Consider the following 24,323-nt stretch of genomic DNA (forward strand, 5'->3'; position numbering starts at 1 on the left):
GCAGGCACGGCAATCTGAGTGGTCAGCTGGAGATGGTCCCGACAATGGGAAATGAGCTTTCCAAGGTACGGGAGGGACTCCTGGCGGGGAACCAGAAGATGTAAACAGTAAACAGTGAAACACTACTATCCAGTAGTATACAGTGTTGATTGGACAGTACTGCACCTACCAGTCAGGTCACACCTCCTGTACTGGGAGAAGGACAATTCAGTCCATCAGAATAACCATGGGATCGCTTTTCGATCAGGCCTGTACTTATACGGCAACATCAGTACACTGAGTACACTAGTACAGTAGGAGTAGCACTGCTGGGGCTTTTTTTGGCTGCTCACTTCAGCACCGCCCGGCCTCAAATCGCTAGATGTCACATGTACTGCAATGATTCAAGGTGCCTGGTACCTAAAGTAAATACCAATCTACTACTGGTAGCCTTGATGATGCTGTCCGGGCCCCTTTGAGTTCGACGAAGTGTCATCCATACATCACGGACATCCAATCAAGTATTTGACCGCAGGGCAAACTTGACGGGACGTAATTCCGATCCTGACCAACAGTTTGTGTAGTCTGCACTCTGCAGTGTGTAGATTCGCTATTGGCAAGGAACCCCGACCGGGCACGCAGCAGAATACTACGAGCAAGTACTACTGCTGCCGAGAGACCGGCATGCTTCATGGGTTAGATGATGGACTCCTGTTGATAGTGATAGTAACACTATAACAGAAGTGTAGTGCTGATACACTGCGCACTTTGTGCAGTAGGATTAGAAAATGTATTATGTACTTATGTAGTGATCGGTACGGTACGAGCTATAGTATTATCTTTGGTCGTGCCTCCTTCCGACCATGGAACCTAAGACTGAGAAGCTTCCAACGGGCATGGTACTATCAATCTCATGAGCTTGAATGATCATCGCTCTCCTCTCTTGCTATTGATGTATGTAGTTATGTACTGTGCTGTATCCCTGCTAGATCATCTTCGAGGCAAATTACACACCTTGTTGTTCTCCACATCACACCTCCACGATCCCGACTCATCCTAATTCAGTTCAAGTCAAAAAAGATGCGAGACTCTGCAGTTTAGTCTCCCAGGCCGGTACCCCCAGATCATCGAGCTTCTAATTCTTTCTACGGCCGACGGGTCTCTCGCATTTGAGCACACTACCATCTACCCGAAACGGCCTGTCGAAAGGTCAAGTCTTCCGAGCGATCGAGGCCTGAACTCTGCGTGCGGCCAGACCAGACCGGTTGCGGGTCCTGCAGTTTTGCCTAAGGCGCTTGATCTCTTCTGTCTTCATCGCTCAACGAGAAACAGGAAATTCATCGGCGAGAGACTGGATCGGCTCGAATGAGTAGGTGAATCGGTCTGAGGTCTGGACTCTGGACTGATCAAGGTCCTTTTCCAGAGTGAGACCAGCGGTCGGAGGAGTGTTTTGAGATGATAGATGTTGATCAATGGGCGACTCACTGCTACTATACTATCACGACAGGCTGACCGACTGCCCATGGTTGACACAGAGCAGGTCTATTTCTCATCGTCTGTCGCGACATCTCGAACGTACTAGACTCGTTGACTCCTCATACCCGCAAGGTTGAAGAAGAAGAACGAGAAGAAGCCGCCCCTACGAAGTACTGAGCGTGACTCTGCCAACGGAGAGTACCGCCCTCATCCGCTTGGACTCTCCAACTTTTCATTTCCGCCTCCATCTGCACTCCTCATTCTCCCTTTCATTTCTTGTTCTGCCACCATTGTCATCCACTCTTTTCCCCTTCCACCTCCCCGCACTCTCTTGATTGATTTTTCTCTTTTTGTGGTTGTTTCTTGTTTCCCTTTCCTGTTCGGCTTGTTTTGCTTCTCCTTTTTCGGCTGTCATCGACCCGTTCTCGTTGAATTGTCGTCATCACAAGCTCGTTTCTTTCGTTTGCGTCTCTTTCAACCGCCGTGTGCCCCTCCTCCTCCTCCTCCTCCTCCTCCTTATCCTCCCAACTTGGTCTCCCTCGGCCTACTTCCTTCCCGTCCTTCGTCGAACCCCCTTCGACATTTTCTCCACCCTGGTCAATGCTTATTCCTATCGTCGCATCTTGATCGTCCAACTCTTGATTCCTAATTTCACCTGTCTTTTCAACCACCCTCTTCTTCTCTCTTCTTCCTGATCTGGACCTAATCAGGCCGCCTGGCTGAGCCTGCACCTTCGCTTCCATCGACGTTGATCGGCTGTTTCTTGTCCTGAGTCCCCTGACATATTTCTCTTCTTACCGTTTATTTTTCTCCAACGCCCAACTTCTATCTTCTCGAATATTGAAAGCCGTCCCATTGTCGAAATTTGGGCTCGTCCGAATATCCCACCCCTTTCGATCCGAAGCTCCGAACCCTGAAAAAGCCGCGCGACTCGAACCGCACTCGACCGATCCTCCGGTCCTTTTCTCACCCCCTGAGCACCAACCACGACCACGAATTATCTCCGCTGAGCGACTGTCTCAGATTCGCGAGTGATCGGTGTGGAGAACGCTTGAGTGTTGATCACCATGACCGCCGTTGGTCCAAGTCCGAGTTCCCCACCTGAGCTGTCCGGGTCGAAATCCTCCAAGTCGTCGTCCTTCCGGTCGTCTCAGATCGACGGCCCAGATGCGGTTTTCACCGATGTGGGCAACTTTGAAGAGATTGGCCTCGAAGATGATACAGTCCTCCCTCTGCCGGATCAGCCAACCCCTTATGGCCGAGGGTTAGCTGCTCGATCGCATGCTCCTCGAGTGTCGCACAACATGCCCGCCAAGAGCCCTGCGGTGACAACTCGCGATTTGACTGCGACGCCGAAGTCGCGCCTTCACAGCACCCTGCCGCCGATAAACAGCGCGCTGAATGGGTCGCCGCGAGGCCTGCAACCGACAACGTCCCTCTCGGTGCGATCTGGTAACAGAAGAGACTCAGTCAGTACCCAGCACTCGCGAGGCCTGTCGCCTTCCCAGCCTCGTCGGTCGCGCTCGAACTCCCCTCTTCGACCATTGTCCAGTCGTTCTGCCTCCAGTACCAGCTTAGCTTTGTCGCCGCTGTCCACACGAAACTCGGCGCCCAAGCACCCCTGGCAACCGAAGCGCAAATCTCTCCGCGAACTCGAAGATGAATACAATGATGCTGACGATGACCTGCCCGACGATGCAAGCCTGTGGAATATTCCCATTTCCCCGCGTCCAGTCCAAGATCGCCCTCAGTCGCGAGCGGCGAGCCCCAATAGTCGTAGCCCGGGTCGTCGGCCGCTTCCCATTTCTCATACTGCGTCGGATACGCTTGTGTCCCAGGATCATTCATCGCAGGGTGCATCGCGGGCCGCACGAATGAGACGAAACCAGCGGTCGAGCTCTGCAGGACCGGAACGAGGTCAAATCTCCCCCCGCAACCCTCGGACCTACTCTTATAACAATTATCTATCCGATCTGTCGGAGGAAGCAAGAATCATCACCGAGGCGCTTGAGCATCATGCGGATGAGAGCGAGCGCAAGCATGAAGACGCGGTGCAAAACGGACTTGCGTCCGGAAAATCAAGCCCCGAGTCTCGACCCGAGTCGATTGAATTGCCGCCTCTGCAAAAGTCCAACATCATGATTGATCCATTACCGATCAGCCGAGAGAAGGAAAAGGTCCTTACACGGACACGGCCCAGCTGGCTGCCGCCCAAGGATCAAAAAGAAGAAAAGAAACATTTGCGAGAGTACAAGCAGATGATGGCTCAAGCCAAAGAAGCCGGTAAGCTTAGCATTGACAGTACCTATGCTTTGAATGCGCGGCCCTGAAGTTGTGAACCTGAGACTGACAATTTGATTGTTGCAGATAAGCGCAAGGCAGCCCGAGCTGCTTCGGAGCAGTGTGAGAAAGACAATACCCGCGCAACTCTTCAGAACATCTGGGATGACTATGTCAGTCCCAATTGGGACCGTGCGTTGCGGGAGCCTCGCATTCGGGAGCTGTGGTGGCGCGGCATCCCTCCGAGGAATCGCGGTGCGATGTGGAAGCGTGCCCTCGGTAACGAGCTTTCGCTCACCGAGGATTCCTTTACCAAGGCTCTGCAGAGGGCCAAAGAGCTGCGATCCAAGGCCAGTACGGAACCCGTGGAGAGCAACAAGCGCATGCTGGAGTGTTTCGATGCCATCGAGGCAGATGTGGCCAAGGCATTCCCTGATCTGAACCTCTTCCAGGAAGGGGGACCCTTGCGGGCCACACTTATTAATCTGCTGCAAGCTTACTGCATGTACCGGAGTGACGTGGGTTATATCCACGGTCTCCATACTGTTGCCGCGCTCCTTGTGCTGCAGTTCCCTTCCTCAAGTTCCGCTTTCCTCGCCATGGCTAATGCTCTCAATCGCCCTCTCCCAGTTGCCTTTTTAACGTGGGATCGCGGTGCCATGGCTCGTACATACGGCCTTGCTACTGAGACCCTGCGTTATAAGTTCCCTCGCTTGGCATCGCATTTGCTGGAGACCCTGCAGCTCGCTGAAGAAGAGGTGTGGGAGCCCATGTTCCGGTCTCTTTTAACGAATGGACTGGATCTTGAGCGACTGTCTCGTGTATGGGACTGCTGGGTTTTCGAGGGTGATCGCATCATCATTCGTGCTGCCGTTGGTGTTATTGGATGTCTCCAGGCGCAGCTGATGTCTTTCACCCAGCCGGACGACCAGTCACGTCTCGTCGTACGTGACATTCTCGGCTGGGGCCCTCGGCACATCGGTGTCAGTGCTCAGAAGCCCAAGGAACGAAACAGCGCACCTGCTGCTTCTGGGTTTGGCGGCCAGGTCACAAATCCTGGCGTTGCTGACTATTGGATCTTCACCGCTGCGGGCAACGAGGATGGATTCATCGCCGCAGTACGTGAGGCTGGTAAAGTACGAAATCCGCAATAGCACTTCAGCGGAGACAGTCAGCCGGTGGGCAGGCCAACTTTTTTTCAGGATTTCTCCGCTTATCGCTAGCGCGGATGTTGGTAGTCCGGCCATCGGTGTCTTGCCTGGGGGCCCTCGTTGATTTGCCTACCCTCCCTCTCCACCACAGCCTGGCTATTCTTATGGTTTTTTTTTCTTGTCTTCATTTCAAGGCATACTGACCCTCATACAATCGCTGGCAATTGAACTTGCCTGGGTTTTCTTCGTTTCCCACATTTATCTCATCCACCTTTCTAGCTTGACGTGAAATCCCGATCCCCCATCGTGTTTTGTTTCACTGGATTGGTTCTACTTTTTCTCCATCATGTATTTATACTAGAATTTGCGATTGCCTTGGTGGCGGTCCATCATGAGTGTGCGCAGTCATACTCTTCACCGAGTTAATGAAGATCTTTTCATGGTAACTTTTCGTTTCTTCCTGTCTCGTCTGTGGGGTTCTTGAACGGACTGCAATAGCTCTGGTAGCCTGTGCTGAATGTAGTGATCGGTCATTCACTGGGCATGTAGTAGGTTTGTACAGGACGGAGGTACACCGCCCGATCGATAGGTACCTAGCATCCATGGATAGTGGACGTAGTAGGAAATGCATGTTGTGGATAGGCTATATCGTCCGACCCCTTCATACCTCTCACCTACGTCAAATGTCATATACAGGCGGAGGATCGAGGTCAGGGGATTCCATCCGTATAAGGATACGGAGTTCAAATCATCCATTTGACACAAGATACTACATATACATACATTTGAACAGGAACGGGTTCACAAAGCATGATAGGATCTATACCTACATACGTCCTACAGCACTTCATTTCCAGATTAATGGGTGCCGGGATTCGAATCAACATGAAGCATGCGTGAACTTGAGCCAGCATTCAGAGCCACCGGTATACACTATCCACATATGCTGTGTGCTTCGGCTGGAGGATCATATGAATTGGGAAAAGTCATAAGTAATCTGATCGTCAGTAGCCAGTGGCCACTATCCAGTAGGGAAGATTGAGAGAGTCCCATGAAGAGAAGGAAAAAAAGGCAAAAAAGATGCTCCCTCGAACCGGAATCGAGCCGGTGACCTTTCGGTTATATGACAATCCATTACAGCCGAACGTGATATCCAACTACACCATCGAGGGTTATTAGCATGGCTAACTCGGCATAATTTCTGTACTTAATCCTTTGGAATGCGCATTCGCGGCACAAAAGCTCACACCTAATTGTGAGCACCCCGATTTGCAAATCCCGCTGCCCTCGTCTGTATCCCTGCAAAGGTAAAAAGCGGGGATACTGTGCAGCTGCAATCAAGTAACACCACAAGGAAACTCAAGGTTTTCGATAACCAATCTAGCCCCAGCCTGTCCGGTCGAACTTTCAGAAAATAATAAAAGGAAAGACATGTAAGACTCTGTGCAGGCCGCGACCTTTTTGTTGAATTCAGCGCCTTTTCTCAGGCATTGAGTTTAGATCCTGTATAGGTGTACATTAAGCATTCTCGGGACTTCGGGAGCTTGCATACTGATGTAAGGGTTGAGACCCACTTTGTCTACAGTATACAGTGATCAACAGCCCGCATGAGTGCAGCTGGATGGATTTGCGTGGGTCCATGTTTATATACAACTTACAAGAAAGCTTGAGATACTTTCAGGAGATACTTTCAGTAGTCATTCAGAGGGAGGCAGAGAGAGAGAGAGAGAGAGAGAGAGAGAGAGAGAGAGAGAGAGGGGTTAGTACCTCTTGAAGGAATGGACGAGTGGGCAATGGGTATAGACTAGTAGAAAACTAGAGACTAGATACTGATACAGGGAATAGATAACTACGTACGAAGTGTGTGCTGGGTCTTCAAAGGCTTGGTGTCGCTTGAAAAGTGCAATGTACCTAAAGTACGAGCGTCGGGTGATACACACCAGGTGAAAGACTCCCTGTAAAATAGACCGTAGGCTACGCGTCGCGCGATTTCCCTCCCGCAATATCGTATCCAACCACGGTAGCACCGTCTGAAAAAGCTTGTCTCGATTCGAACCAGACCCAGTGAAATGAGAAATGGAAAGGTCGATTCGGTCCGCTCTTAAGCCTCTTGTGGTCGTAGGATTGCCGTGTATAAACCTTTCTTGTAGGCTGCTAAATATCCTCCATCAAGGGTTCGATAAATGGAAGATTGGCCTACTATTGTTCGTGCATGTCGATACTGTCCAAACTACAAAGTGTCCATCAATGGAAAGGGCTTCTCAAGTACATTCAATCCGGTGGAATTTGAGCGATTATTCACGCGACTCTCAGCCACAAGGTCATTCGACGTGTAGGTACTCGACATAGTACATAAGCTCTTCGGCGATAACCTCACTTTCCTGTAGCAGTACTGTACTTCAATTACCCTTTGAGCGATACTATTCTAGGTTGGTCATCATATACCCCTGTCGCAGGGTTATGCTTCGGTCTAACAGCCTGAGTACGCAGGCGGTCTTTTGTCGGACTCCAGACGCGTTGTAGATCGGTCATCCTGAATCACAGTCGTTCTCTTGCCTGGCTTGAGCGGTTTATTGGGCCAATGGCCCACGAAAGCGCCGCAAATGGTAACCGCGTGACCGGCACGGCAACGCTCCGCTGATTTTCACATTATTGATGTCTGGACTACCTCAAATGTGCAGCGTGCTGATATGGAAAAGGAGGCCTGTAAGCGATATCTTACTGTTGGCGTTCTTTGGTAGACGTCATAGGAGGAAATCACCTCCACATTACCATATTTACCCTAAATGCGTGGTCCTGACTAGACCCATCTCGAGTACCATGTTACAGAGGTTGAATAGGCAGACGGGATTCGATCATCCAATGCATTTAACCTCCGAGTGTAAGTCGCGCGGCTCACATCAACTGAAGCTTGCCACCTGCTTACCTCTAATCCTCTACGTCTACAACGACAAGACTAGGTCGGTAAGTGGCGCTTGACTCGATAGATTTAAGTGATCAACAAAGCCACAAGAATAGATATACTTAACAAATCTCTCTGTAGATGGTGTGGCGTCGAAAAAAACCCTGCAGTAGGAAGTATATGGCATATACTATATAATCGAGTAGTATGCACTCCCCGACGCTTGACTCTGTGGTCTGTAGTATGTTTCCTTTCTCAATGTTTACCATTGAAAAGCAACCAAAACCCTGGTCGACCGGTCAAGTGAGGCTCTCCGCATGACTGCCTCCCAGCGCTAACCCCAACTAGGCCAAGCCGTCGAGATAAGATAAGCCACCGGTGTTCCCTCTGCGGATTGGCCTGATTGAATATCTCTCATACTTAAAGTGCAGCCCAGTTCCCATTCTGCGCCTCCCCATCGGGGAAATTCCCCAACCCATTTGCAAAGGATCGGAGCCTGGGACGATCGTGTCCCTATTACGCTCCTTGTCGCAAATCTGGACGTGGCCTGGCAGGAACGGACCACCTGCCGATGTTACACCGCGGGAGAAAGAAGTCCATTCGGTGGTAGCGGGATTCAAGGGGCGAGTATGGATTGGACAGGTGATAAATGTCTCATGGAACTCTCCTTTTTCTTGATATGGTAGCCTGGATAGTCTCTGTCATTCCAGTTTCTTCTTCTCTTTCCTTCTGCCTTCATCTCACCTCTTGAACTTCATGTACCCGCCAGAGCGCGCACTTTTGAACGTCTCACATAATTACTTGCCTTGATCAAGAGTTGAGCCTCTCACCTGGCTTCCTTCTCTGGTCGACTGGAGGATATATCCCCTCTGACCCATCTCGTTTCTGCTCTACAAGCTCGATGAAGGAGGAGAATCGTCGCCACTACGACGCCTGGACGATGGTTACATCACAACGCCCCAACATGCATTCCGAAGCAGCCCATAATCACCACTTGACCAGGCAAAAGTGGGCATCAACACAGTACCAGGATCATGGCAGACCGATCAATCCAATCTTCCAAAACAACAACAGACCCAGCATGGCCTCCGTATCGACAGTAAACCAGCCACTCCTGCAACAATCTACGATATCTTCTCCCACATATGCCACGATTCCAAAAGTAGTCGACTCACATCGCCCGTTCAGTGAAAAGTACGGCCGCTGCCTCGAGATCCTCCACTATGGAAACAGTAGCACCGTTCGTTTGCATCAAATCAAATTGTCGACCTATGGAAAGAAATCCAGGCAGTTGTTCGCTGTCAAGGTCTACCGCTTTCACAACAACATTGTGCCCGAGCCCAACAGTCAAACACGCGAGTCCTGCTGCCCAGCTTCTGTCATTGCGGATCTACATCCACGCCACCCCAACATTCTTGCGATCACGGAAATCCTGCACAACGAGCGCGGGGAACTATGTCTGGTAATGCCCTTTTGCGCCGGGGGCGATTTGTATGAACTTCTCTCCCGCTCTGGTCCCCTCGCAACGAGCGAAGCAGATTGCATCATCGCGCAGATCCTCGGCGCGGTGTCTTTCCTACACGAGAACGGGACCGCACATCGCGATCTCCGTCTAGAGACGGTGCTTCTGACACAACAAGGATCTATCAAAATGGCCGGCTTTGGTGACGAACACGTTCAACGACTATGGAAACAGTGTGCCATCGCCCCAGCCGATCATGAACAGCCCCACGATGGGAGCCTAGATGATCCTGGAAGGCCTCAGCGAGCACGATCATGGTCATTCTCGCTTCCCTGGATGGTTTCCCCCTTCAACCAGATCAGCAGCACCAAGGGGGCAAATGGTGGAGACGCGGTCACCTCTACAGCCTCATCTTCGGGAGTCAGCTCCCCTTATATCGCTCCGGAGGGGTATTCATCCTCGTCACGGCGGCCCTCCTATCGAGAAAGTATCGAGTGTGAAGAAGACGAGGAAGATGGAGAAGGCTACCGCGATCCTCGACCCGCTGATGTGTGGGCCACGGCTGTCATCTATATGGCCTTGATCACGGGCCGTTTGCTCTGGCGGAGCGCACGACCCCACCGCGAAGATGCAAAATACCTGGAATATCTCCATTGTCGACGAGAGGAGGACGGCTACCCGCCGATTGAGGCACTTGGAAAGGTAAGCTTAAAGACGATTATTTGTCCTGTCCGTTGCGAGGCCTCTCACGAGATTCACTCGGGGACAACTTAAAAATCGAAGGAGCACATATCGTAACTGGATTCAAGACGGCTGTGCTAACAGTATATTTGCACTTCAGAGGCGACGCAACGCAGTCTACGCCATGCTGCACCCAATGTCGCGCAGGCGCATTTCTGCAACTGACATGCTGCGATCAGAATGGATCCAAAGTGTCTCAGTCTGCGAGGCCGGCAGGAAGGGCTATTAATATCCGCGCGGGGACTTTTTTCTGTCGAATCATTTGCGTCTCATGAGATGACGAATGAAATTTTGGATGAACTACACAACTCTTTCTCTTTGAACCTACGCATCTCCTCCCGAGAAACAGGAGACCTTGAAGATTCGCGAGGACGCCTGGAGGAAACACCCGAGGGCTGCATGCTTGTCTGCACATGTCATTCTTTAGATACTTCATGCAGTTCCCAGGCGATTTCAATGTAGGCAGAACACTCAACACTGTATTAACATGTTTCATTCAGTACAATCCCATGACCCCAAGCCGAGATTTCTCTCTTCTCCTCGCCTGACGTCTTCATTGCGAAGGCACACACCGAATAAGTATTGTGCAAAGTGCAAAACAGAGACCTACAAGAAGCCGAATACTAGCGACGGTCAATAATCTCCCACTGGAAGAGTCCTGTTAGAGAGTAGAAGCCCTCGCGAAATCTCCCGTTAAGAATGGGTCTTCTCAAACACCCACGGAATGGAAGAACCAGTGTAGCTCCTTCAATCTGAATGCCGGGTATGCTCGGACCATCCAAATCCGGGACATGAACTTCCCCATTAATCAGCGATATACTTTTGGACACCCGAAGCGCCGAAGCCGGGGGCCTCGTGCGCGGTCACGCCAACTAGCGCAAAGCTTAAAACTTAATCTACGCGGCTGTTGTTTTGGTCTGCAAGGGGAAGACACGATGCAGGTACTGGGCAATTCGAGAATCAAGGACTCGATAATTGAGCCTTTCCAATGAAGGTGTAAGAGGCAGGCAGTTCGACGTCACACGTTCTGACTTGAATTGCGTTATCGAGGCTTTGGGGTGTCTCTGGACAGGGATTGTTGAATCGCTTGCGTCGAAACTCTTATTGTTACGATGAGAATTGTTGGCCGACGTGACTTGGCCTCGGCAAAAATATCAGCATGGTCTAAACAGGCGTTTTTACCCTTTTCGGCACTTGACGCTGACGTTGCGATGCTATTGACGGTGCTCGTAGATTGATGTGTGTGTGTGTGTGCGTGTCTCGAGATGGATATTTGCAGATCTTACTGATGGGAATGTACATGATGAAGAGGATCGAAATAGGAAATCCGCATTTAGAGCTTAGCCTTCGCGGCCTCATCCACGGGAGCAACCTCAACCATCATCTTGCCCGTGTTCACTCCCTTGTACAAATCGACCAAAGCCTGGGGCGCACCCTCAATGCCCCCGGGAACAATGTGCTCCTTACGCTTCAGCTTGCCCTGCGACAACCAGGAGGCCAGCTCCTGCAAGGCAGTGGGGTATTTCTTTGCATAGTCGAAGACAATGAAACCCTTCATGGTGACTCGTTGAGACTGGAGATCTTGTTAGTACGGCTGTTGCCAGAGCAGCACGGTCAAGAACGTAAAGAGGGACTTACAATCACAGTCATGAAGCTGGTGGGACCCTGCGGCTTGGCCGAGTTATACTGACTGATAGCACCACAGATCACGAATCGCGAGTCGCGCGCAGCACGCGCCAAACAAGCATCCAGAATCTCACCACCGGTATTGTCAAAGAAGACATCGATATACTCAGGGGTCACATCCTTGAGCTGCTTCTTCCAATCGGCATCCTTGTAGTTGATAGCCACGTCAAAGCCAAGCTCTCGCACTAGGAATTCGCACTTCTCGCGACTGCCAGCCAAGCCAACCACCCTCTTCGCGCCCTTGATCTTCGCAATCTGGCCGGCAACCATACCCGTTGCACCCGCAGCACCGGAGACCACGACAGTCTCACCCGCCTTGGGGTGGCCCACCTCGGTCATACCAAAGTATGCGGTCAACCCGGTCATGCCGAGTACGGACATGGCGTCCGTGGGGCGGCCGCCGGGGGGCAGCACGAACTGTTCCACTTCCTTGGCGCCGAGGACGGCATACTCTTGCCAGCCTGTGTAGGCCACGACCCAGTCGCCGGTCTTGAACTTTGCAGCGAGGTCCTGACCAACGGCGATGATCTGGGCGATGCTCTGACCACGCATGACGGCGCCGATCTCAACGGGGGCGATGTAGGATCGCTTGGCGGTAAGCCATTGGCGCATGGCCGGGTCGAGAGAGAGGTAGTGTGTGCGGACGAGCACCTTGTCGGAGGGCACATTGGAGGGTTTGGCGACCGTCTTGATGCTGAAGGTACCTCCATTGAGGGAGGGGTCGATGGCCGGGTTAGGCGCTTTCGAATAGATAATTTGTTTGTACGAGGACATGGTGGACTTTGATGGTCAAAGACAAGAAGAAGGGATGTGAGTGTACTGAATCAATGATAATCCCGTAAGATCAGTAGAGAGGAGAAGAGAAACACTGACCTTTCTTCAATGAACGTCCGGGGCAGCAGCAGAAGGAAAAACTATGGGGAAAGGTGAACGGAGCAACCCCAGATTAGGCAAACTGCTCCACTCGAGTCGGAGGGACCTCGGCTCAACTCGCAGGCGACTGAGAAGCCGTTAGCCGATCGGATCATTTGAATGGGCCGGACCGCTCTGAAGGCTGTCGGAGTTTATCTGGTGTGTTTTGCCAAGCCAAGGCCGCGCGACGATCTGTACAAGGACAATCTCCAGATGGTTGTTTTTATAGACCAAGCATAAGCCGAGCAAGTCAACGACCTAGAGCATGGACAAGCCTCTGATGTCGCACAGAAAACAAATCAACAGCTCCCCAGAACTATGTTCAACATACCACACAGCACATTGGATCTTCATTCTTCGGTTTGGGTGTCAAACATGACGTCAACCATAGGATGACATACATCGCACGTAGATGAGCACTACATAGATAGGTTATAGCGCAACCACGTAACGTTGCCTATTATCGATCTGACTCAATGTCGCTCTCATCGCAGACTTGAGAAAAAAAAAATCCCTGCTCAATCGCATCAAACCATGGTGAATACGAGAATTGGCGGATCGCAGGGCTCCTCCACAGGAGCTCCGGGAATTCCAGTCTCAACGCAAGATCCTCGATCCCACTATGACCCCGCCACGACGGGGTATAATCCTGCAACAGGCGCGGCATACGCGAAGCCTTCAGCAAAATCAAAAGGTAGAGACTGCAGAGCTCCCCCTCCCCTCAGTCTCAAGGAGAAATCAAAGACTGACATCGTTGTAGCTACTCGAAGCGATCGGATTTGGCATACTCCGAACAACGTGCAACGGGCCGAGATCGAAGAAGCCACGGCGACATCTGGAACAGGCGACTCTTCAAAATCGACAACGACAGAGTTCTCTGAGAGTTCGAGGCGAAAGGCGAAACGAATTGGGGCGAGTGTTCAAGTCAGTACATCGGACCTTGTCGTGGACGAAAGTACCTTTGCAATGGAATAGCCGATACCCGGTTCATAGATGGCAACGGATCATTAACAAACGGCGAGTTGTCTCTTGGGTGATGAACAGGACTCAGGATACGCTGTTCGCGAGGCAGTAGATGCCGTATTAGACCGCGTGTGCGGCAAGAGAGGGAGCAGCCCTTGAAGAAGTATCTGATTAGGTATGTTGTTCCCATGGAGAGTAGCGAGGCTCGAGCTGACAAGCTTACTTGGTTTTCAAGACAACTCGAGAGTCGTTTGGAAGTTTGCATCAGCAATTCGAGACCGATGCTCTTACCTGTATCTTCCTAAGTTTGTAATGACTGACTGTTCATACTTGTACTGGGAAAGAGAGGTTCGATCGAGTCCATTGGGGGTAGACTTGATCCAGGTCCTCTTTATCCCCTTTGTACGTATCCTCCCACAACCTTGCTCTCAGCCTAGCTATAAGGTTCTTCCTTCTTCCTCTCTCCGATATAGTAGACCTTACTTTCGCTGTCTACTTCTGTGGAATTTTGTAAACCTTGTAAACATGTCCATAGCATGACCATAGCATGACCAGAGCACATGCTCAGTGAAATTCAATCTGGATTGATAACGAGGCGGAAGTGTCAAGTAGAGGGAGGGAGTCGGTGGGAAAGCACTGCCACAAGCCATATTCAGAAAGAAAGTTGACGGCCAGACGTGGGCTTGGAGCCTAAGATTGAAGTAGAGAACACTCCTCTATGAATCGAAGGTGGTCTGTATGGAGGAAATCGCCTCGATCATGGATACCTGATAGTCATGTGATAGCGTCAATGCTTGTCGTATGCTCAAAGCGCTCTGCTCACCATTCGTCTTTCTTATCGCCTCGCATAAGACAATGCTTCTACCGTCGAAGTCAAAAGTCGCCGCGACAATGGGTCATCTCCAGACACCCCCGTGGACGTTGGCTGGAACATCTCATATTTGCCAGCAATACTATTTCCAACATCACCCGTGGAGACGTAAAGGACCGATTCTCTCGAGGAGATTGGATGCCACAGTTCCCTTTATCGCTGTCCAGGCGGCACTGCGAAAGTTGAAAGTTGGACAATTCGGTCGCCGGAGCGATCTATCACCATCACCATCACCATCACCATCACCTTTGCTCAGAGCTTCTGCTAGACTGTCTGGCTTACCCTTGGACGCATGGTCTTCTCCAGAATCGCCAAGTTGCCCATGTAGCGTAATCCTCTCCATCTGGAAGCCTTCACAAGATCCTGGACGCGGATGCCCTTGGTTGGAGTCCATATCTCCCGGTAAATGTGCCGCCGGTGAACAGCTCTTGTATGACCGGTGTTTATTATCAGCAACGCAAATCGCAGCTTGGTCCGTCTTCCATCTTGGGTTTGGGTCGGCGATAGTGGGCAGGTGTCGCTGAAGATTCACAAGCCTGGCGATAATGCGCCACCGAGTCATCTACGAGGTATGGAATGATCATAGGCTTATGGGCGTAGGAGAGAACAGGGTGGTGCAACGATTTACCAGCACCGGGCAGAGATATCAATTTTTTTTTGATACGCTGGGACCTTGGGTGAGAGCAATGTACATTCGAGATCTTTTGGACGCCTGCCCAGATGCCGCTGTTATCGAGCTTGGCCGGTCAGTTAGTAGGTCTAACGTAGTCCTAAATAGGCAAAACCCAGCGCCGACGGGAGCAAGAGTTTTTTTCCCCCATCCGGGACACTCACCTTTTCAATTCTGCGCGAAGCGACGGGAAGAGTCAGGGCTCACGAGATCGTAGGTGAAATGATACGGTAGTTGCCTTTCTGGTTAGACCTCACTCGGTTGTAATGTACTGGAACTTGCACCAAGAAGAAGGTACTACTCGTACTGATCTCCGAGAAAGCTTTATGCTAGAAATATATGCATTACTTGCATTGCTCGGCCCATCCTGTGACTGCAGATCATAATTTGTATGAAGACCATAGCTGCTTATGTTATGAATTCCACCGCCCGACGAGCATCACCTCACCAGCTGTGCTCGACCTCTTTCACTAGCCAAGGCCAGTGACTTGAACCACGCAAATCTTGGATTCAAGCAACCTTACATGGATATCCCACGATGGACTATGGAGTGATGGACGACGCCCACTTAGGTGTCGATAGGTCAGAGTAGATGTAGCCACGGAGAATGGTCGGGACTCGGGACTGAGGCGGGTCTTTCACCAGGAAGGTCATGTCCGAGGTTCTGCAGAGCTTCTTACTACTGTGTTGATGGGTTCAAGTGTTCAGCAATGGCGATCCAGACCGTGCCGGATTGCATGTTCGTCCAGGCTTGGAGTGATAAAATCAAGGCCCACACTGCGCCTCCTGCCCGCCTCCAAATGCCATCATCACTTACTGCATTCTGCCAGCGGACAGCTTTAGCTTTATACCGGTAAAGTGTAGAGTGTCAAGTGTAGAGTGTCAAGTGTCTAGTGTTGACTCGTTGAGTGTATGGTGTAGAGTATAGTCTGGAAACTGTGTAATTGTATGGTGTAGACTGTAGAGTGTATACTCACCGCCATCAGTCAATGGACATGAAAATCGCTGATGACCTTGGAATCCAAATACACCAGATCTCATAGAGCACGGTGCCTCAGTGAATGGCAGGGGGTCCTGCAACTTGAAGCAATAGTGTCGTAGTACTGAGTCTACTAGTGACTGACAACTGAGTACTGACTGTGACGGCGAGCTTACGGTTCAGGGTTCACCTATGGAAAACGGCCAAGTCCATCCATTCCATGTGTATCCATGCGACCGATGTCATCAGTGCGCAGTCTCGCCGATCTTTGGGGTAGTTCTTTTTTGGGCAGGACCACTGACTCTCGGTCGGGTGCTCCAGACACCGAAGCACTGGCCGCCTTCCTTTCAGATCTTGATTCAAGGCTTTGCTCAGATCGATTGCCGTCCTAGTTTGGGGCCTTGTTGTTCATGCTTCAGTGCTTAGCATCGGACACTCACCAATCGTACCGATACATGCGGGGACTGACGCACCTCCGAGAGCGATCTTTGTGAGACAAGACGGGTGCACCTTCCACTAGGTAGTGGTACTACCCGTTACGACACCACCTTCTGGAGCCACTCACGATTGCTGTTGTAGAAGATGAAAGACCGGATCAATATCAATTCACATCGGCCCTTGAGCACTCGACATCATGGAGAACATCCAAACCTACCCACGTGGCCGGTGTCCGATCGAGTCCATCTCGCTGGAAACAATCATGAGATTCGTGCCAAAGTCCCATCGTATCCGACAGCCTGAGGTACCGAGACAAAGTTTTTTAATTTCTTTCTGCTTTGCGCCCGGCTGGCCCGGAGAAGGCTGTGCTGGACACCAGTGGAGCACTGGAGACTGGAGACTGAAGACTGGAGACCATCCTCGGTCATGATTCTCGTAGCAGAGTAAGACTCAGTAAGCAGACCAGAATCAGTCGTTCCCTCTTAAGACCCGCCTATCTCCAATCCTCGTCAGTATTCATCGAAATCTCTCTTCCGTTTCTTCCCTGCCCAACCTTCCCTGCTAAACGGGGTGGCTTGGCAGTACATTGCAGGAGCAGATCCATATAGCGAATCAACCATTTTCAGCCCGTTTGACGAATCTCGTACTCAATTTCTCTCACTTGCGCTTCCTGCGTGTTGCTGGCAACGGAACGGCGCAGGACGACTTCTGATCATTGCATCATACCAGTGCAATATTCGACATTTGCCAATTACTGCTCCATTAGTCAGTTCTTCTCGCATCCCAAATCCACCGTCTCTCTGGTCAGTTTTGAGCCGCGGGCAAACTCGACTCTTTACCGCCCTCCCCCCCCCCAAAAACAGCTTGGCAGCGCTCATGGGAGCCTCAGAATGGCGTCAACCCTGCCCGCCGACGACTCCCGTCTGCTAGCCTCCGCGCCAAAGCAGAGTCAGACAGACCACAACACGGCCCCACGTGCGGCGAACGTCGCCGGGGCATCTCAGCATCCGCCACCACCACCACTACAACATGGACATGGTCAGGAATCATGGTCGTCAGGATCGTCCTCCCAGCTCGATCCCTCCAATTCGCCGTCGAACTATACCTCCTTCTCCAGTTCCGATAGCGATGAGCCCCAAGCTCGTTCCATCGACGCCGAGGATGAGGATGACATCCAGGACGTCATCGGGGTCAGCATTGGCCGAGAGCAAACTCGGATGAAAGCCCGGGCAACGCCGGCGGAAGAGAAGAATCGCGTGTTGGAAAGTCAGGGCGGGTATTTCACAAGTATCCCCGATCACGTTGGCGAGAATGGTCTCTACGCCGCGGAGTTGACGGCAGAACCGGAATCGATAGAGCCCGCAGCGACGGAGAAGGCAGGACAGGGAGAGAGGATAAAACCCACTACCACTCGTGTTGCGCCTGCGGGTCAGTTGGTGCGGCGTCGAGGTCCAAGTGGTGCGCATACGGAGCATCGACCGACGCCATCTTTTCCGACCGCGCACAACTCAAAGGATGGGAGTACATCGAGCGCAAGAACCAGCTTCACCCGATCGCTCTTGAAAACGACGCTGCCTCGCCGGCCACGAGCTTGGTCGGGCGAATTGAAGAAATTCCTGCCTGATTTGTCCTCTCTGGCCCGACGGCCAACTCTACCCTTTCGCTCTGGCAATGCTCACCGCCGCGCCCGTAGTCAAACTGTGACGCCCGGAAATCGGAAACAGATCGCTTCCAGGGCAGCGTCCCCGGATCATCGGCGAAGACTATCAACGCCTCATGCTCATGACACCGGGCCAGGAAACCGGGAGGACGATTTGGGAGATGACTCGCACCCCATCTCAGAGTTGCGCAAATTGGATGGCACCTCGGCAGCGAAACATTCGTTCACAAGACGGCCGAGTGCAGCGGTGTCTGGTCGTCCGCCAAGTCTGCGAAGGTCATCTTCGGACCAGTCCCTTTATCTACGAGCATCATCGACCGCGTCATCTCTAGAACAGCGGCCTCGATATGAGAACGTGCATTCGCAAGTGAACAGCCGGTTCAAGGCCATCAAGGACAGCCTGCAAGATTCGAGTAGTCGCCTGCTGAGTCGTCCATCACTCCATTTGCAGGATATTCGAAGTGACTGGGCGTCACGTCCGTTCCCATCACTTATAGGCTCGGAGCGAGGAACGAATGGAGTTCACCGGTCAGCAACAGCTCCCCCACCCCCGCGATATAATCTGCAATCGACGCACCCCATTCTTGAAGAGGCAATGGGGGAAATGACCGGCGACGTCGTGATTCTGGGCGGATACCGTGGCTCCATCTTGCGATCCGCAAAGCCTCCGCACCGGCAGCTGTGGGTACCAATGAAGGTGGGCTTGAATCTGCGCAAGGTGGATCTCGAAGTTGGCCTGACACGAGAAGACGAAGAGCGCATGGAAGAGAACATCATCCCATCGGGCGTTCTCTCACACATTGGACCAATCGATATCTGCAGGCGCTTGATGAAACGTTTGCAAAAATGCGAAAACGCGGTGCGCGGAGACTTGCGCGTGTGGGATTATGGCTACGATTGGCGGCTGAGCCCTGATCTGCTGTCGAAGCGGCTGATCAACTTCCTGGACGGTCTTCCCAGCAACCGGCCTGGACCGGATGGCAAGCCTCCAAATCCTCGCCGAGGTGCTATAGTGATTGCCCACAGTCTCGGTGGCCTCGTCACTCGGCATGCAGTCAATCAGCGGCCTGATCTCTTCGCTGGAGTTGTATACGCTGGAACTCCGCAGCACTGTGTCAATATTCTTGGTCCGCTTCGAAACGGCGACGATGTGCTCTTGAGCTCGCGAGTGCTCACCGCGCAGGTCAACTTCACCTTCCGCACGAGCTTCGCGCTTCTTCCGGAGGACGGTCATTGCTTCATTGACAAGCAGACCAAGGAGGAATACCGCGTCGACTTTTTCGATGCCAATTCGTGGGACGAATATCACCTCTCGCCGTGCATCAAGCCAGCTCTTCCAGCAATGCCAGTCAACCCACGCTTCAAAGACTTTGCAACAATTAGCAAACGATTCTCAATGGGTGCGCGAGACGAGACCAATGAACAAAATGGGGTGCTCTCTGGAAACAATGATTCGCAATCGTCGGCTGGTGAGAGCACAGGTCACAACCCACGAGTTCATGCCAACTCGGTGCCCAGCCCATCTCACGCCGCATCGGCAGCAGCCGAAAGAGCGAATCAGGCCCTCTCACCCAGCGGCGGAGTCGACAGTCTCGTCGGTCCCGGCGCAGCCCCCCGTGGCAGCAACTCAACGAACCAAATGTCCGCTCCCAGCACCATTCCGTATGCAGATGCAATGGAGTATCTGCAGCGCACACTGGCCGAGATCAAACGCTTCAAATCAGAGCTGGAGTTCAATCCCGCACATCAGGCTGCAAACCGGTACCCACCCGCCGCCGTGTTGTTTGGAAAAAGCGTACCAACTCTCTACGGGGCACGAGTTGCGTCGCGAGAGGCCATCAAGCAACAGGACGCTTATGATGATCTGGCATTTGCAGCCGGAGATGGCGTGTGTCTAGCTACCGCTGCGATGTTGCCTCCTGGGTACAGAGTCATTAGGAACGGTCTTGTGAAGAGCGATCGAGGACACGTGGGACTGCTTGGAGACCTAGAGGGCGTGGGACAGTGTCTAAAGGCTTTGATTCGGGGTCGAAAGGAAGGTGTTGGGCTGGGAAATGAATCGACGTAGGTTTCTTGGACAACGGACGCGTGGCTGGAAAGTTCCTGTGACGGTATGAACATGTGACTTATGGGACGATGTCTATATTCAAACTTGCTTGCACAACGCTTGCTCGACGGTGTATATATTATGTCGTCTTTCTATTCGCTTTCTGTTCTTTTTGTTGATTTTTGTCGCGAGCCTCGATGATACCACGCAAATAGACGCTACTTCCTGCACTGTTGGCTCTCTTTTCATAGGGTTGACGCCACACCTTCCACTGTAGGGCATGTGCTTGGAAGGGGTTTGGGTTTAGCGGACGAGACTTGGTCGGAGGCGGCCCAGTGCCTAAGATAGAGCAAAAGATCAATTCGTCCAATTGGACTGATATGATCTATTCCATGGGCATACTGGAACAATCTCCCAGATGGTTTCAATTTCACTATGTGGCACCATTCTTGGCTATATATCTATACATCCATATAACCCAGTCAGTTTTCAACAAGAGCGCCCTTCTTTTGTAGGTTTTGCCAATCTATACGTGAAAAACACAACCCGAGGACATCAAAACAAAATGAACATCGAGTGAGAGAAATCAAAGGGCCACAGAGGATATCATGACAAGACAGTCTCGTCGAGAGGAACCGTTGGGGAAAGGTCGCAAAGCACCGCAAGTGAAGGCTCTTATTTTTTTTCTTTGACATGTCAAGCCAGACCCAACACACATGCCCCCCCCCCCCCCCCCAAAAAAATCACAGACGAAGTAAAAATGTTGAAGAAAAAAAGGGAAAAATCGAATCGCGATGATCAATTCAATTAGTCCGTACGCGAGTTGGCAATGTTCAGGACTAGAATGTCCGTCGCACCGACCTTGATCAACTCATCCATGACTGTCGCGACACGCTTCTTTTCCACCATTGAGCTGACTGCCAACCAGTCCTCTTCTTCGAGGGCAGTGACGGTGGGCGCACGCTTCCCAGGTGTGATGTTGCAAGCGACGGACAGCCTGGCGCGGGGGATGTTGTACTGGCAAAGCACAAATTTTTGGGCGGTGATCACACCCCGAATACGTGAGGTGATCAAATTGACGAGGTCACTGTTTGAGCCGCGAGACTTGACGAGAACGGATGTGCTCTCGACAACAGTATCGATGGCTTTGAGACCAGCAGCCTTCATGGTCTCCCCGGATTCTGGACAAAGCCAATTAGTTTTTCAGTGTGCTGGGGAATTGAAGAAGAAAGCCACTCAACGTCAATGAAGCACATACCGACAAGATCCACGATACCGTCCGCAACACCCAGGGCGCATGCGGCCTCGACGCTGCCGCCGACATACTTGATCTTCGTGGTCAACTTGGAGCCAGATTCGACGCCCTCAAGCTTGGCAAAGAACGCCTCCGTCAGGGCAGTGAAGCTGGTCACCACATTCTTGCCAATCAACTGCTTGGCTTCGGTGATATCGCCCTTCTCTGGCACTTGGACCTGAAGCTTGCAGCCACCGAAGCCGAGATCGAGGATCTCCTCGACACCAGAGGTTTCCCCAGCAGGGAGAGTGGCATCGTGCTCAGCGACCTGGTCGCGACCGGTGATACCGAGATCCACGCGACCCTCACCCACAAAGGTTGGGATATCGGCAGCGGGCAGGAAGATGAGCGCGATGGGCAGGTTCTTGACCAAGGCAATGTCAAGACGGGTCTCGCGACGGAATTGAATGTCGGAGCCAGCGAGAAGGTCAAGAGTGGCTTGTTGGAGGCGGCCCTCTGTGAGTGGAATGTCATTGTCAGCTTGGGTTGCCTTTTCCAAGCAATAGGTGAACTCGGCATTGTTGCGGGCTCGGTAATGGGGGATTTTTTTTGGGTGGTGAAATGGGAATTGATAAGACAGAAGAGTACTTACTCTTGGGCACTGCAAACAGCAGCCTTCCTTCCAAGCTTTTCGAGACAAACGCCCGTTAACCTTGGTGATTGCGCGACATCGAGGGAAGAACCCTGGCGGGTGGGTGACTCACTGGTTCACAAGATCCATTGCGATAAGTATACTCTGTCGGAGGAGAAAATTGGGAGACACAAGTCAATTGGATGGAGGAGTATGTTTCACAGAGTGCAGGAACCAGCCCAGGAGTGTGATGAGAATACACCAGACAATCGCACTGCGCAGCGGACACGAATAAAAGCAGTTGAGTACGAGAGAGTGAGTGCCTACGCAATACGACACGCAGACCGAAGCCCAATTGCGGCAGAAAATTGGAGGGGCATCCGGCGGTCTCGTGTGGGGGAGATGCCGACTAATCTCCAAGTGGATCACGAAAACGGTGCCTGAGGACACATACAACTGGACTTGATCTTAATTGTTGGAACAACAGTCGAATACAAAAATCTAATACGACTCCAAGAGACCTGCTCACTGAGAAAAGATCATCTGTATCTTGGAAATGATCATGGAGTTGGTGCCTGATTGACCTCATCTACATTTCGTGTACTGCAACTAGTGCACAGAGCACAGATTAGTACTGTGTCACTGTCCATGCCACCGTCATACTAGTAGTAGTCAGTGCTCGTTATGCCTTCAGTCTTAGATGCACTGCGTAGAGATGCTCAATAATGAGGGTTCCGGTCACTTTATGCTACTAGGACAAAACAGATTCCTGATGTCCTCCACGTGGACTGTTTGATCTCAGGATGGACCATACTCCAGTGACGAGGGTGGATCATCCAGCATTGGGGACCAACACAGGCGATCTAATGATTTGCTTCCCACGTCATGGTTCAATAGACCGTGCAGTATGTGACTAAAGCAATGACGGCTACGGTCTAACGGTGATACGAACTCCAAAGTACTATACGTTGGAGCCACCTTGGTAATTGCCCATTGACGCCAGTGTACTACTGTGTAGGTACGCGATAGCTCGGGACCAGAATCATTCAATGCGCCGACGTGCCTGATCAGCGGAAGCCGAATCTAAATGGGATCCACTTTTTGGCAACCCATTCCGCCCATCCCGCCCACCGGCGTCCTATCAAGCATCCACGTTCGGAGCGATTGGGTTGAGCGGAAGGCCCTCGGCAAAACTTGCACCCGTCGCCGGGATGGTGTGTGCTGAGTGCTGACTCATGCTACTGCAGCAGTGACCCGACCGGGGGTCCACTCCACCCCCGACTCCGAGGTCGCCAATGGATGTGACAGCCTGAGGCCTCACATGGCGACAATCTGCCGTGGCAGCACTTACCGCCTTCCGAGCTAACAGCCTCACAATTCAGGTGTCATCAGCCCTGAACCCTCGCGTAATTTGGAACCCACACAAGGCAAAATCATCCTCAACGTCCGCTTCGCTCTCCCCGTCCACCCCCAAAAAGAACGCCCTCCAACCTCGTCGCCCGAGCTTAACGCCCTCCACCCACCTTCAAGATGGATTCCAGCAAGCAGCCCGTCAAGCTCGTCAAGGTGACCCGTGTCCTCGGCCGCACCGGTACGTGACTACCCTGAAGAAATGATCGAGAAATCAACCCAAATTCCGCTCCGCACCAATCTCGAGATCGGTCCGCTTAGGGCGAAGAATGGCCTCCCCCCGCGACGATCGTCTATATCAAAATATTTGCGGAGGAATTGCGCATCACGATGGTCGTACGGCTGGCTAATGCTGGATTTTCTTTACACTTCGCAGGCTCCCGTGGTGGTGTCACCCAGGTCCGCGTCGAGTTCATGGACGACACCTCCCGTTCCATCATCCGTAACGTCAAGGGTCCCGGTATGCGATTTCCTCAATGAATTCGACCTCCGAATGTCTAAGAAGACTCGAGAAGTCCCCTCGGGAAATGAATATCAAGACAAGATGCAGGAAAACGTCTCGGGATCCCATTGGGTCAACTGATATGGCGGTGCTCTGTCTCTGATTCCCTGAGGGAACATCCCATCTCTTCTTGGACCTTTCGCGTGGAAACCGCTTTTACATAAACAACGTTCCCACCCGCTAACGCGCTTCTTCACTATCACAGTCAAGGTTGACGACATCCTCTGCCTGCTCGAGTCCGAGCGTGAGGCCCGCCGTCTGCGTTAAACTCCCTCCAAAAATCAACAAATCTTTCGCGTCATGTCTTCCATCTTTCTTCGTCTCTCGCA

The 24,323-nt window shown here is 51.9% G+C and overlaps 7 protein-coding genes across 7 annotated transcripts; 5 read left to right on the forward strand and 2 right to left on the reverse strand.

Moving 5' to 3' along the window:
- Positions 1-2,522: 2,522 nt before the first annotated feature.
- N7539_002971 (putative TBC domain protein) lies at positions 2,523-4,889 on the forward strand (the record flags this gene model as incomplete). The annotated part of the gene is made up of 2 exons (XM_056932574.1): positions 2,523-3,738; positions 3,823-4,889. The coding sequence occupies 2 exons, from the start codon at positions 2,523-2,525 to the stop codon at positions 4,887-4,889; spliced, it is 2,283 nt and encodes a 760-aa protein (XP_056792533.1).
- A 3,800-nt stretch (positions 4,890-8,689) lies between these two features.
- Positions 8,690-10,024, forward strand: N7539_002972 (uncharacterized protein; the record flags this gene model as incomplete). Its single annotated transcript, XM_056932575.1, has 1 exon — positions 8,690-10,024. The coding sequence occupies one exon, from the start codon at positions 8,690-8,692 to the stop codon at positions 10,022-10,024; it is 1,335 nt and encodes a 444-aa protein (XP_056792534.1).
- Positions 10,025-11,324: 1,300 nt separating this feature from the next.
- Positions 11,325-12,451, reverse strand: N7539_002973 (NADP-dependent oxidoreductase; the record flags this gene model as incomplete). The annotated part of the gene is made up of 2 exons (XM_056932576.1): positions 11,325-11,564; positions 11,630-12,451. 2 exons carry the CDS (start codon positions 12,449-12,451, stop codon positions 11,325-11,327), a joined length of 1,062 nt encoding a protein of 353 aa, XP_056792535.1.
- Positions 12,452-13,123: 672 nt separating this feature from the next.
- On the forward strand, positions 13,124-13,564 carry dprC (the record flags this gene model as incomplete). Its single annotated transcript, XM_056932577.1, has 1 exon — positions 13,124-13,564. The coding sequence occupies one exon, from the start codon at positions 13,124-13,126 to the stop codon at positions 13,562-13,564; it is 441 nt and encodes a 146-aa protein (XP_056792536.1).
- Positions 13,565-17,400: 3,836 nt separating this feature from the next.
- Positions 17,401-20,238, forward strand: N7539_002975 (uncharacterized protein; the record flags this gene model as incomplete). Its single annotated transcript, XM_056932578.1, has 1 exon — positions 17,401-20,238. One exon carries the CDS (start codon positions 17,401-17,403, stop codon positions 20,236-20,238), a length of 2,838 nt encoding a protein of 945 aa, XP_056792537.1.
- A 786-nt stretch (positions 20,239-21,024) lies between these two features.
- N7539_002976 (ATP phosphoribosyltransferase) lies at positions 21,025-22,232 on the reverse strand (the record flags this gene model as incomplete). The annotated part of the gene is made up of 4 exons (XM_056932579.1): positions 21,025-21,398; positions 21,476-21,967; positions 22,104-22,138; positions 22,216-22,232. The coding sequence occupies 4 exons, from the start codon at positions 22,230-22,232 to the stop codon at positions 21,025-21,027; spliced, it is 918 nt and encodes a 305-aa protein (XP_056792538.1).
- A 1,380-nt stretch (positions 22,233-23,612) lies between these two features.
- Positions 23,613-24,261, forward strand: N7539_002977 (40S ribosomal protein eS28; the record flags this gene model as incomplete). Its single annotated transcript, XM_056932580.1, has 3 exons — positions 23,613-23,673; positions 23,869-23,952; positions 24,200-24,261. 3 exons carry the CDS (start codon positions 23,613-23,615, stop codon positions 24,259-24,261), a joined length of 207 nt encoding a protein of 68 aa, XP_056792539.1.
- Positions 24,262-24,323: the final 62 nt, after the last annotated feature.

The sequence above is a fragment of the Penicillium diatomitis genome (genome assembly GCF_028827545.1).
Source record: "Penicillium diatomitis strain IBT 30728 chromosome Unknown utg000003l_segment0_segment0, whole genome shotgun sequence".
Taxonomy (NCBI): domain Eukaryota; kingdom Fungi; phylum Ascomycota; class Eurotiomycetes; order Eurotiales; family Aspergillaceae; genus Penicillium; species Penicillium diatomitis.